At 39.2% G+C, this 12,933-nt stretch overlaps 1 protein-coding gene across 1 annotated transcript in view; it reads left to right on the forward strand.

The window, feature by feature from the left end:
* LOC137002613 (zinc finger protein 271-like) overlaps nt 1-7,626 on the forward strand; it is a 49,779-nt gene extending 42,153 nt beyond the window's left edge. Inside the window, exon 11 of the mRNA XM_067362377.1 lies at nt 6,896-7,626. Coding sequence (XP_067218478.1) covers nt 6,896-7,200 — 305 coding nt within the window. The 3' untranslated portion in view covers nt 7,201-7,626. The remainder of the gene's footprint in view (nt 1-6,895) is intronic.
* Nucleotides 7,627-12,933: the final 5,307 nt, after the last annotated feature.

A 12,933-nucleotide genomic window follows, 5' to 3' on the forward strand; every position in this document is an offset into this window, starting at 1 on the left:
GCAAAACGTGCAGAAGTGCTTGAATCTTTCTATCATGAATGTTGTTCAGCATCATGAATGAATGAAGAATAAACACCAACCTCTTTGTTCTTCAGTATCTTCAGTGTGTTTCATTCTGCAGGGTTCTGGATCACTCATGTTCTCACTGTCCTCTTTAATAAACTCAGTCTTTGCAGATTTCAGCTCTTCCTGATGCTCTGATGCTCGTCTGATGGGAATATTCCAGCATTTATTGGAGGACTGCTGTGGGAGGAGCTTCACTGATGATGTGACTGCTGTGGGAGAAGCTGATCTGCCAATATCAAAAATATATCAGTTACTAAGTGTGTTTTATATTGATGTCTTGATAAGAGAATATAAATAATGTAAAGTCTTCCAAATATAAATAATGATAAGAAAAAACAGATGCAGCATAAAGACAGAAATAAATGTAGATATTTGTAGTCATCAAATCCCCTCAGTCTGTTGACAGCAATGAAATGAGCTTTAAGTGCCAATTTACAGCAGATCTGAAGACATCAGCATAATAAATGAGGTGAAAACAGGAACTATTGACATGAAATAAATAAATATATCAGTTACTGTGTTTATAGGGTTAAAGTCCAGATATCAAATTTTATATAAAGATTTAAAATGACAATTAAAGAGTATTTTGGGCTGCACTGTGATCCTTAAATACAGTGTTTGAATGTCAGAAAATGATTCTTGTTCTAAATAATGACAGGTTTTTTTTTTCTATATTAACCTCTTTTTGTATTTCACCAAATAAACTAATTGCATTCAGAATGTATCCATCTATCATAAAGCAACTGAGGCTAATTCAGAACATTTTATTTCTAAATCGAACTTTATTCTGTTTCTTCATTAAAATAATGGCAAATATCTAGAAAAGTAGTAAAAAAACAGTTGAAAGCATGAATACAGAAACACACATATTTGTAGTCATCAAATCCCCTCAGTCTGTTGACAGCAATGAAATGAGCTTTAAGTGTCAATTTACAGCAGATCTGAAGACATCAGCATAATAAATGAGGTGAAAACAGGAACTATTGACATGAAATAAAGAGTGTTTTCAGCAGTTTCTCTGTTAATATAGATGACTATCAACACTCATTCAACAAGACATTCAGATCATCTCACTTTATTCTGAGTGTTTGCTGTTAGAAACTGATTATTTGAGTCAGGATATATGAGAAAAGACTACAAAACTGCTCTATTGAAAGACAATGCTGATATTTCTCACAATATGACATGGATAAAACATAAAACAAAAACATTATTGACACTCATCTTCATAAAACTCTACAGCTAAATAGCTACAGCACACAATATGTCCATATGAATCAAAATATAGTCTGATTTTATGATAACTGCATTAATTTCAGTAAAGTAATTACATCATTAACATGTTGCAGTTTTTAATAGCAGAAACTGACAATGTTCCTAAAACCTTTAAAAATAAAGAGAAGCACAAAGCAATATTTAATCTTTCCAGTATCAATCTGTTCATATTAATCTCTATTAACATTGAAGTACAGATTTAAAATATCTCACGGATCATTATAGGCTCAATGTAAAGTATTTATCAGTATCATATATTTTAATAATAATACTCATTCAGTAACAGTTCTTCTCACTCCAAACACTGAAACAATGGTGAGTTGTGACTGAGCTTCAGCAGTTTCAGTGTTTTTTGTGTTGTCAGGATCAACAGTCTCTGTTTGGTTAGAGTCTCTAGGGTCTTTCCATGGTCCCTGTTTCTCCTTTTAACACCTCCAGAATCCAGCTGGACACTGTAGGATCTCGAGTTGATGGGCTTCAACACTGTGCCCTTTCTCCAGACCTTATGAGGCTCGAATGCTTGTATTCTCACAGTCACCTTGTTTTAGTGCGTCTGAGTCTTTGGCTGATCTGTTAAAGTATGTTTGTTGCAGTTGTTGGAGGCTGCTTTTCATGGGTAGTCGTGAATAGAGATGAGCAGCGTGTTGTTTTTTAGTGATTATGTTATTTTCATAGATGTTTTGTCGTTTTGAACAGTATTTGGCGCGTCTACCGTTGGCGGCCGATGACGTCACCGCTCGCGCGCGCTCCTTCCTCTCATTCAGTTTCAGCGTCGAGTCTTCTGAGGAGAGTCGAGCAGTTCACGGTATTTCTCATATTTACACGATCATCAAACACACTTTACAGTTAATGGGGGCAAGTTTCCAAGCACTGAAAATAATTTATGTGGCCCTGATAAGATCTACGGTGGACTATGGCAGTATAGTGTATTCTTCAGCAGCTAGATCCCATTTAAAACAATTGGATGTGATTCAGGCTCAGGCGTTGAGAGTGTGTAGTGGAGCTTTTAAAGGAATTGAAATCAATAGAAGAACATCTAATAATTTAGCAGTATTTACAGTGGAGATGGTTGCAAATTTAGTTGCTTATGCATTGGGTGGAAAAAGGAAAAACTGACAAAATCATAATATGTACAGACTCAGCTTCAGCTCTAGTTAGTCTAATATCGTTCCATTCAAGTCGACAGGATATTCTCTACTCAGTTACAAGAATAACACACCAGGGTGGACTAGTTACATTTTTATGGGTTCTGGCGCACATAGGAGTGGAGGGCAATGAAAAAGTGGACAAGGTCGCAAAGAAGGCATTAAAGAAGGAAAATGTAGAAAAGCAAATAAGAATCAGTAAAGCGGAAGTAAAATGTATAATCTGGGAAAAAAATGAACAAGAAATGTGGGATAGTGAGGGGAAAGGGAGACATTTATACCATATCCAAAAGAGTATTAAAGTAAATAAGGTGGGAGGTGGAGATAGAAAAGAAGAAACAGTACTTACGAGACTAAGACTGGAACACTGTGCTCTGAATAAAACATAGTAGAACAAGGGGTGCAGAAACTCACTTTAAAAACAATACTAAGTATGAATGACAGATACTGGGCTTTATTATAGGATATAAAGGTAGGTTTTTTTTTTTTTTTTTGCTCTCCCTGGATATTATAGATTATACTGTAAACTTACTGACTGATCCGCACTCCGGAACAGAAGGTGGCGGTAATGCACCATTAAGCTGGATGCCAACCGCCGTTAAAAAAGAAGAAGAAGAGCCTTTATACAGTTTGATCAAGCGACAGACTCATTTCTGTGTTGTTTTCATCGAGCACAGCGATACTTGTGTGTCTTCTCTGGCGTCTTCCTGCTGAAATAAACATTTAGTGCAGCATGTGAGGAAAATATGATGAATTCATTCAGACCTGAGCGATTTTGTGTTCGTTTGTGTTATTGTTTCATGTTTTATAGTGAAAACTGCTAAGTCAAAGTTTGAGATATGAGGGGAATTGATGGGAATCGATCTCTAGTTTTGCTGCTGCCATTTTATTTCTACTCTTTTAACATCTTTAGATGATCTTTGTCACTTTACAGTATTTAAAAACACTGGAACAGAAAGTGTTAAATTCATTAAGCCTATAACGAGCCACATGAGATATTTTACATCAATAAATAATTGTATAATTAATATAGAAACGTTAATAAAAGTTTGTCACCGGAAACATTGCTTTGTGATGCTGTTTATTTTTTAAATATTTTATAAAAATTGCACATTGTTCCATCTAATTACATTATTGCAATAAATATAGTTACTAGAATATCAAACTATTCATTGTCATTATGCTGCTGTAGTTATCCTATTTGTGTTTCTTGTATTATTGTTTTATCCATGTCATATTGTGAGAAATGATCAGTATTGTCTTTCAATAGAGCAGTTTTATAGTCTTTTCTCATATATCCTGACTCAAATAATCAGTTTCTAACAGCAAACACTCAGAATAAAGTGAGATGATCTGAATGTCTTGTTGAATGAGTGTTGATAGTCTGAGGATCATCAATATTAACAGAGAAACTGCTGTAAACACTCTTTATTTCATGTCAATAGTTCCTGTTTTCACCTCATTTATTATGCTGATGTCTTCAGATCTGCTGTAAATTGACACTTAAAGCTCATTTCATTGCTGTCAACAGACTGAGGGGATTTGATGACTACAAATATGTGTGTTTCTGTATTCATGCTTTCAACTGTTTTTTTACTACTTTTCTAGATATTTGCCATTATTTTAATGAAGAAACAGAATGAAGTTCGATTTAGAAATAAAAAGTTCTGAATTAGCCTCAGTTGCTTTATGATAGATGGATACATTCTGAATGCAATTAGTTTATTTGGTGAAATACAAAAAGAGGTTAATATAGAAAAAAAAAAACCTGTCATTATTTAGAACAAGAATCATTTTCTGACATTCAAACACTGTATTTAAGGATCACAGTGCAGCCCAAAATACTCTTTAATTGTCATTTTAAATCTTTATATAAAATTTGATATCTGGACTTTAACCCTATAAACACAGTAACTGATATATTTTTAATTTTGGCAGATCAGCTCCTCCCACAGCAGTACATCATCAGTGAAGCTCCTCCCACATCACTCACATCATCAGTGAAGCTCCTCCCACAGCAGTTCATCAATAAATGCTGGAATATTCCCATCAGACGAGCATCAGAGCATCAGGAAGAGCTGAAATCTGCAAAGACTGAGTTTATTAAAGAGGACAGTGAGAACATGAGTGATCCAGAACCCTGCAGAATGAAACACACTGAAGATACTGAAGAACAAAGAGGTTGGTGTTTATTCTTCATTCATTCATGATGCTGAACAACATTCATGATAGAAAGATTCAAGCACTTCTGCACATTTAGAGAAACAGTTAATGTTCTTTTCTAACAAAAGCTCAGTAAAGGGAAGTTTGAGAAACTTTCATAATGATTGTCAACATCAGATCAACCTAAATATTTATTTTACATTATTTCAATATCTGCTTCACAGTTTGCAAGAGTGTTTCCAGAATTTAGGCATTTTCAATATAGTTTACAACATTATTATTTTTAATAAACTGTGAACACCAAAATGTTTGAAGTAAATGAACTTTCCAGAATGGCTGACAGGGTTGTAAGTGTAACTTGAGCAAAATCTCTTCTTACAGTAACTTTGGTAACAGGGTTGATGAATGCAGTCATTCATTTGTGTAAAAACTGAGACAATGGATTGAGATTATTTTCTTGTCCTCCCATCATGCTGTAGAAAGAGCCCAGATGATGTCACTTCCTGGGTGTTTTTGAAAGCAGGAAAATCATGTCAGAAGTAACAGGGTTGAGTGAATCATGAAGGACACTGATAATAACACATTTAAAGATGCAGTCAGTCTAGACTTTGAGCATGTGAACTTTCTACAGACGCTGAAACGATCATGATATGATGTCACACTCTGTGAATCTCTTTTAAAACATAAATAACAAACAATAATCATTTCAAAATGTAAAAATATACAATCTGCTCCACTTTACTGCAAACTTCACTCGATCTTGTGTTTCTGGTGTCCCACATTCACATGTGTATGAATGGAAGTCAGTGGAAGGAAAGTCTAGTGTGTCCGGCCCTTTATAATTACACAGTTTTAGGAAAATAAATCAAATATCAGTTTAAAAGTTGATGTGAAAATATGGCTGTTAATACCTCATTAGATATTTTTGTCATTGATCAATTATATTTAATAGTTCTCACTACTATTGATATTTTTTATAAATAAATCATTTCTCGGTCTCCTACTTTGTCTTTTCCTTATATCATGGTCATAGTGACTATTGATATTTCTGATATTTTTATACCATCATATGTCACCAAAGTCACCACATTTATGTTTTGGCTGTCTGGTCTTACTGGAATGATTTTTTTTTTTTTAATTAAAATAAATATAACAACAATAAGCTTATTTTACATAAAATATGGTACTTTTAGAGATAAATGAATACAAAAAATCACAAAAAGTACATAAATTGATTTTATCGAAAATAGTGATTTGACATTTATTAAAAAAAAATAAAAAATAGGATTACACCTGAGACCTTCATGCCCAAATTTGTCCACAAAGCACCAATTAAGAGTTGCTAAACGAAGGATGTTAATTTAAGGGAAGGTGGCAGAGCAGCCATTTGGAAAATTCTGTAGCCAGAAGACCTCCATTCAGTGCTCATTGTCTTAATTCAGCAAATCTACATTTAATAATTTGAATTGAAATTAAATTAAATGAATTGAATTTAAAATTGAAGTGAGATTAAGCGTAAAGCTAAATTAAATTGAAACTAAATTCAGTAAAATCAAGTGAACATCACAGGAGCGCTGGAAAGACGTACACACATTATATCTTCACCCAGACCTCTGGATTGTGTTGTTGAGATGACCGGTGAGTCTGAACAATTGGAAGATTAATGTTAAAGTTTCAGGGACATATGCAATTAATTTATGAAAACGCAAATGCATCAAAATGATCAGGATATTTTATAGCAAGTTTTATTTCATTTTGATGTACTGAAAATTAAATGAATCTTTTTTTCTCTTTCATTTCAGAGCTGATGGAAGTGAAGGAGGAGAGTGAAGAACTGAGTGAAGTGGAGGAGAAACATCATGACAAACCTGGAGAAAAACCTTTGAGTCGCTCAAAGACTAAAAAGACATTTTTAAAGAAAAGAAGAGCCAAGAAATCTACAACCTGCACTCAGTGTGGAAAGAGTTTCTCAACAAAACAAAATCTTGAGCGTCACATGAGAATTCACACTGGAGAGAAGCCGTTCACATGTGATCAATGTGAGAAGAGCTTCACACGATCATCACACCTTAAAGAACACATGAAGATCCATGCTGGAGTGAGACTGTTCACATGTGATCAATGTGGTAAAACATTTACTCAGTCAATAAACCTGAAGACACACCTCAGAGTTCATACGAAGGAGAAGCCATATTCATGTTCTGTGTGTGGAAAGAGTTTTTCACTGCTGTGTAGTTTACATGAACATGAGAAAATACACACTGGTGTGAGAGAGTACATGTGCTTTGAGTGTGAGAAGACTTTTACTAAAGCAAACTATTTAAAACTGCACCAGAGAATTCACACTGGAGAAAAACCTTACAAGTGTTCACACTGTGACAAGAGATTCAATCAGTCATCAAATCTGAAAAGACACGAGATGATCCACAGCAGAGAGAAGCCGCACACGTGTGATCAGTGTGGAAAGGGTTTCACTACTAAAAGTCACCTGAAGATACACATGAAGATCCATGCAGTGCAGAAACCACATCACCACAGTCTGAAATCATGATAAGTAATTCATCTTTATGTTCTGAGAAGAGACACAGAAGAGATCTCTATATGAATCTGCTATATAAATGCTTCATTCATTCATTCATTTATTCATAGTTAGCCGTTTCTCAATATGCGTTCTTGTCTGTTCTTGTGAAATTCATCAGCTGCTACCCAAGTACTGATCTAATTCAAAGTTCACATCTAGCCAAAGAAAATATCAAATCCCCGGACGTGTTCTTGATCCTTCTTGATCCTTTTATCGATCCTTACCGTCTTACCTCGGCTAGTCCTTCTGATGATTGCCACTGGCTCTGATGCCTCTGTAATGGTTACACATGAGATATAATTCATCTTTTGTATATATAACAGGTGATCTTTGGTCATGAATCTATAATTTGTTGAAGTGAAAGTGAAGTTTCATAACTTTACCGTTGTAGCCTACTGGAGCACTGACTTTGTGCGTTTGACTGAATTGTTTGCTTTATTTCTTATTGTAGCTTCTTATACCTTTTGCTTATACTTTTATAATGGTTATTATTGATCATTAAAACTGTCATTTAACAAAAAGAAACAGTGTTGTGTTTTATGTTTGCAGACTATATGCACATGTTACCTGAACCACATATGTTTAAAGTCTGTGTGAACCGGAAGTTGAAAATGACTTTTCTCCAGTGTTGTGACGTATTTCCCAGTGAAACAGAATATTGAATAGAGGGCAGCTTTTTTACTTTAGCGCTCCTCATCTCCATCTCTCGCTCATAGCAGACTAACGGTTGCAGAGGAGTGGTTTACGTGTTTTCAACCCAAGCCGTCAAACTGACGTTATCAGAGAAGGAACGCCATTCCAGACCGGAAGTAACTTTTCAGATTTTGATTAAAGATTACCGCAACTAATTTTTTCTGTGTTTTAACTTGCACGGATTAATTGTTCACCACAAGACTAGTAATATGCACTAATAAAGTAAATAGGGTCGATTTTGATTTAATCTGTACTTTAAAATTTTTAAAATGTAAATAAAATGTTCCTTGTCTAGTGTTGTCCTTCGACGGTTGTTAAGTTTACGTGTTTGTTGGTAGTTCTGATTTGCCTTTCTTGCCTACATCCGGATTTATCAGTTTTGCCTGGATTTACTTTTATTAAATCAGTTTGTGCTATGAAAATTATGTAAAATAATGAAAATAATTAGAGTATATAGAAAAAGTCTTTCACGTGTCATTTTACTTAAACAATTTGAATAAACGAGTCTGTGAATATATTTCTGTGAGAAAATTTTGGGCAATACATTTCTGGGCAAATTTTTATTTATTTTTTTCTCTCTCTCCATTTTAACACCTATTTGCCAACTGTTTGCCACCTGATGTCACCTGTTGGAGTTTAGGTTCCTTGCAGCTGTCACCTTTGGCTTTGTCACGGTTCATGGATTCATTGACTCGCTCTCGTGTGTTTGTAATTGTGGGCGTCGCCCTTTATGGTCTGATTGTGATCTGTTGCCAGCTGTGTCTTGTTGAGGTGTGTATCTGAGACCCCTTGGTCTCGGATACCCGTTGCAGCCCTGCTCCACCCTGCTCATCACCATCTCATCTGCATCTGTTCATCTGCAGTCAAGTTATTGTACAGCGAATTCTGTCAATAAACATTGTTAAACTCGCACTTGGATCCTCTGTCTTTGTTACATTGCCGGACAGAACGATCTGACCACGTTCATGGATCCAGTGAGATCGACGGAGCTCCAGGAGCACTTGAGTCTTGAGTAGCGTTGGTAATGACGTTATTGACGGGACGCGCAGCGTTGTGGGGAACAGCGGGGAGAGCGATCATCCGTGCTGCTCCTCGTTCCCAGCCCTGTCTCAGGAGATGAGACGGGTGTTCGACCATTCGGTGGCGGGACGGGAGGCCGCTCACAAGCTCGCGGACCTGCAGCAGTAATTCGAAAACACAGCTGGCCCCAGGGTCTGCGCAAATATGCGTTTCCCCCAGTGAGCCTTTTCGCACAACTCTTGTGCAAGGTCAAGGAGGACGGGGAGCAGGTCTTGTTAGTGGCGCCGTACTGGCCCACTCGGACCTGGTTCTCGGACCTCACACTCCTCGCGACAGCCCCTCCCTGGCCGATTCCTCTGAGGAAGGACCCCCTGACTCAGAGACGGGGCACCCTGTGGCACCCGCGTCCCGATCTGTGGAACCTCCACGTGTGGTCCCTGGACGGGATGCGGAGGTTCTGAGTGATCTCCCGCAAGCGTTTTCTTAGACACCATCACTTCCGCTAGAGCTCCCTCTACTCGGAGCCTCTATGCGCTGAAGTGGAACCTATTCGTTGAATGGTGCGCCTCTTGCCGAGAGGACCCCCGATTATGCTCGGTCAGATCCGTGCTTTCCTTCCTGCAAGCAGGGCTGGAGCCAAGGCTGTCTCCCTCCACCCTGAAGGTGTATGTTGCCGCTATCGCTGCACATCACCACGCAGTTGAGGGTAAGTCCCTGGGGAAACACGATCTGATCGTCAGGTTCCTGAGGGGGGCAAGGAGACTGAATCCTCGCCCTTCCTCCGTACCCTCTTGGGATCTGACCCTGGTTCTCACAGCTCTCCGGGGTCATCCCCTTGAGCCTTTGCAATCAGTCGACCTGAAACTAATGTCTCTTAAAATGGTTCTTCTGGTTGCATTGGCTTCCCTTAAGAGGGTAGGGGATCTGCATGCATTTTCGGTCGACGAAGCGTGCCTAGAATTCGGGCCCGGTGATTCTCACGTCATCCTGAGACCCCGGCCTGGATATGTGCCCAAGGTTCCTACCACTCCCTTCAGAGATCAGGTAGTGAACCTGCAAGCGCTGCCCTCGGAGGAGGCAGACCCAGCCCTAGCTTTGCTCTGTCCCGTCCGCGCTCTGCGTGTGTACGTGGACAGAACGCGAAGCTTCAGGACCTCAGAAGGGAAAGGCTGTCTCCAAGCAGAGGATGGCCCACTGGATAGTGGATGCCATCGCCTTGGCGTACGATTCCCAAGGCGTGCCTTGCCCGCTTGGGTTGAGAGCCCACTCCACCAGAGGAGTGGCCTCTTCCTGGGCGCTGGCTCAGGGCGCCTCGCTGACAGATATCTGTAGAGCTGCGGGCTGGGCGACATCTAACACGTTCACTAGGTTTTATAGCCTACGTGTAGAGCCGGTATCCTCACGTGTACTCGCATCCACTAGCCGGTAGACGCGTTGAACCCACTCTAAGTGTCGGCTTGCAATGCCATTCCCGCCCCCTGGGCCGGATACGTGCATATTTTTTACTCCAGTCGTGTTCCCCGCTTGGCGAACCCTGTCGAGTTCCTCCGCCTCCCCCTTCAGCTCGGACATTGCGGAGTGTCTGATGCCAGGCCTACATCCGTCGCTGACGCTGTCTGTTGGCTGGGGCCCATATGTCGTGACTCCTCTACGTGAGCGGTTCCATATGTGTAATTGTCCACGGGTTTAAACTTCCTACGGCGAGCCCGTGTCTTTCCCTTAGCAGAGCCAGCTCTGCTGTCACCTGTCAGATGAGTGTCCCCCTACCCAGGTGGAGCCATCCCAGGGACCCCATATGTGTACTGCCCCCCGGGCCAGTCCATATGTGTATTCTCCACGTAAACTCCTCCCCCATTGGGTAGGTAGTGGCCTCCGCAGCGTCCCCTACGGGTTCGCTTCCCCAGTGTAGTCTAGTTTACTTAGTGGGTATGTCGGAACAGCAGTAGACTCTCTCGGCGTAAGCTCGTCCCCCTTCACCGTCCCAATTGGTGCGACGGGTGGCTAGAGCTTGCACTGGGCACTGGAAGGGGTTTCGTAACTGTGGCGCTTTATTTGGGATCCCAATTCGTCGGTCACTACTGACGTACGTCGAACGTGACCGACTGAAAGGGAACGTCTCGGTTACGTATGTAACCCTCGTTCCCTGAAGGAGGGAACGGAGACGTACGTCCCGTCGCCACAGTTTCTGTACCCTCGCTGTTGTGCGGACACCAGTTGTCTCCTCAGCAAAAAACAGAGTGCGATTGCATCTGCTTCCTATTTATATACACCTGTCGGAGGCGGTGCGCATTATGCAAATATCGCACGCCAATTCCATTGGCTTGTTTTAGTTCACTCGAAGCTGATAGGGCTCTCTAGCGATATCCCAATTCGTCGGTCACTACTGACGTACGTCTCCGTTCCCTCGTTCAGGGAACGAGGGTTACATACGTAACTGAGACGTTTAGTTTACCTGTAGTTCTCCCAAAAAAACGTGAAAGACTCCCTAAAAAAATATCACTCAACAATGAGATGTTAAAAAGCCAATAAGCACTTCTAGGTTTAACAGAACCTAAAACAAAAAACACATTGCACCATGGCATGGTCTAAGAAACCTATTGGAGTAATTGAACAGCTTTTAAAAATGTTGAGCTGATGTTTAATATAACGCACTGACACTAGTGTTCTTGTCATAGGTTTCTTATTAAGATTATATTTTATAAAACATTTATTGTGATATTTAAGAACCCTTTTGCCCACAGTATGTTTGTTCAGTGTGTTTTGTTGTGATGTACTGTATTTAGTGAATGTCTCTCTGCAGACAGATGAAGGTGGTTTAATGTGTCTTCAGTTTCTCAGATCTTTATAGTCAGCATTTAAACACAAGCTGTCTATGTAGGGAGTGAAGCCAGTCACTAGACTTTGAAACAGAACCAGTGACCCCTGTGAAATAAATGACCAGTTAAAGACAAGAACAAGAAAAAGTGAAATATCAAAATACTTTGGTATCATTTTTGTTTTATTTCCATCAATACATACAATAAAAACAGAAAAATGTTCCAGTAAAGAACAATATTGCATGACATTTCAAAGATGTGCTTTTGTTAGTCGATGGTGTTTTTCAGGAAGTGAAATTGTCTGAACTAATGCAGTCTTCATGTTAGACTTCAGCAGATTATATGGCTTTTAATGAGGTTTGGCTTAATCTTTGTGAGTTTTCAGCTAAGTAAATGCAATAACAAAAGTAGGAAACCAAAGTATGAACGAATCATGCCCATTCGTGGTCCAACATGACTGCGCACCAGTGCACAAAGCAAGGTCCATAAAGACATGGATGAGTGAGTTTGGTGTGGAGGAACTTGACTGGCCTGAACAGAGTCCTGACCTCAACACCTTTGGGATGAATTGGAGCGGAGACTGTGAGCCAGGCCTTCTCACCAACATCACTGCCTGACCTCACAAATGTGCTTCTAGAAGAATGGTCAAAAATTCCAATAAACACACTCCTTCCCAGAAGAGTTGAAGCTGTTATAGCTGCAAAGGGTGGGGCAACTTCATATTAAACCCTATGGATTAAGAATGGGATGTCATTAAAGTTCACATGAATGCAGGTGTCCCAAAACTGTTGGCAATATAGTGCATCTCATTATTATGAGAAAGTATCCCATTATCACGACAAAGTAACATTACGAGAAAGTATGTAATTATCTCATTATTACAAGAAAGAATCACGAGAAAGTATCTCATCTCATTATTATGAAAAAGTATCTCATTGATCTCATTACAAAATCTGTCATTAAGAAGATATATATTCTGAATATTAAGACTATGATAAATTATCATTATTATGTGAAAATAAGTCATAATTATGAGAATGTTTCTCATTACTATGACTTATAAATTCTATATTTTGTACTCAACTGTGAAAAACTGACTGGATTTTTATTTCAAACATGTATGTGTGAAAATGTGGCTGTTAGGAAACTAACTCAGTATATACAGATGAAATTC

The sequence above is a fragment of the Chanodichthys erythropterus genome, chromosome 3, assembly GCF_024489055.1.
Source record: "Chanodichthys erythropterus isolate Z2021 chromosome 3, ASM2448905v1, whole genome shotgun sequence".
In the NCBI taxonomy this organism is placed as follows: domain Eukaryota; kingdom Metazoa; phylum Chordata; class Actinopteri; order Cypriniformes; family Xenocyprididae; genus Chanodichthys; species Chanodichthys erythropterus.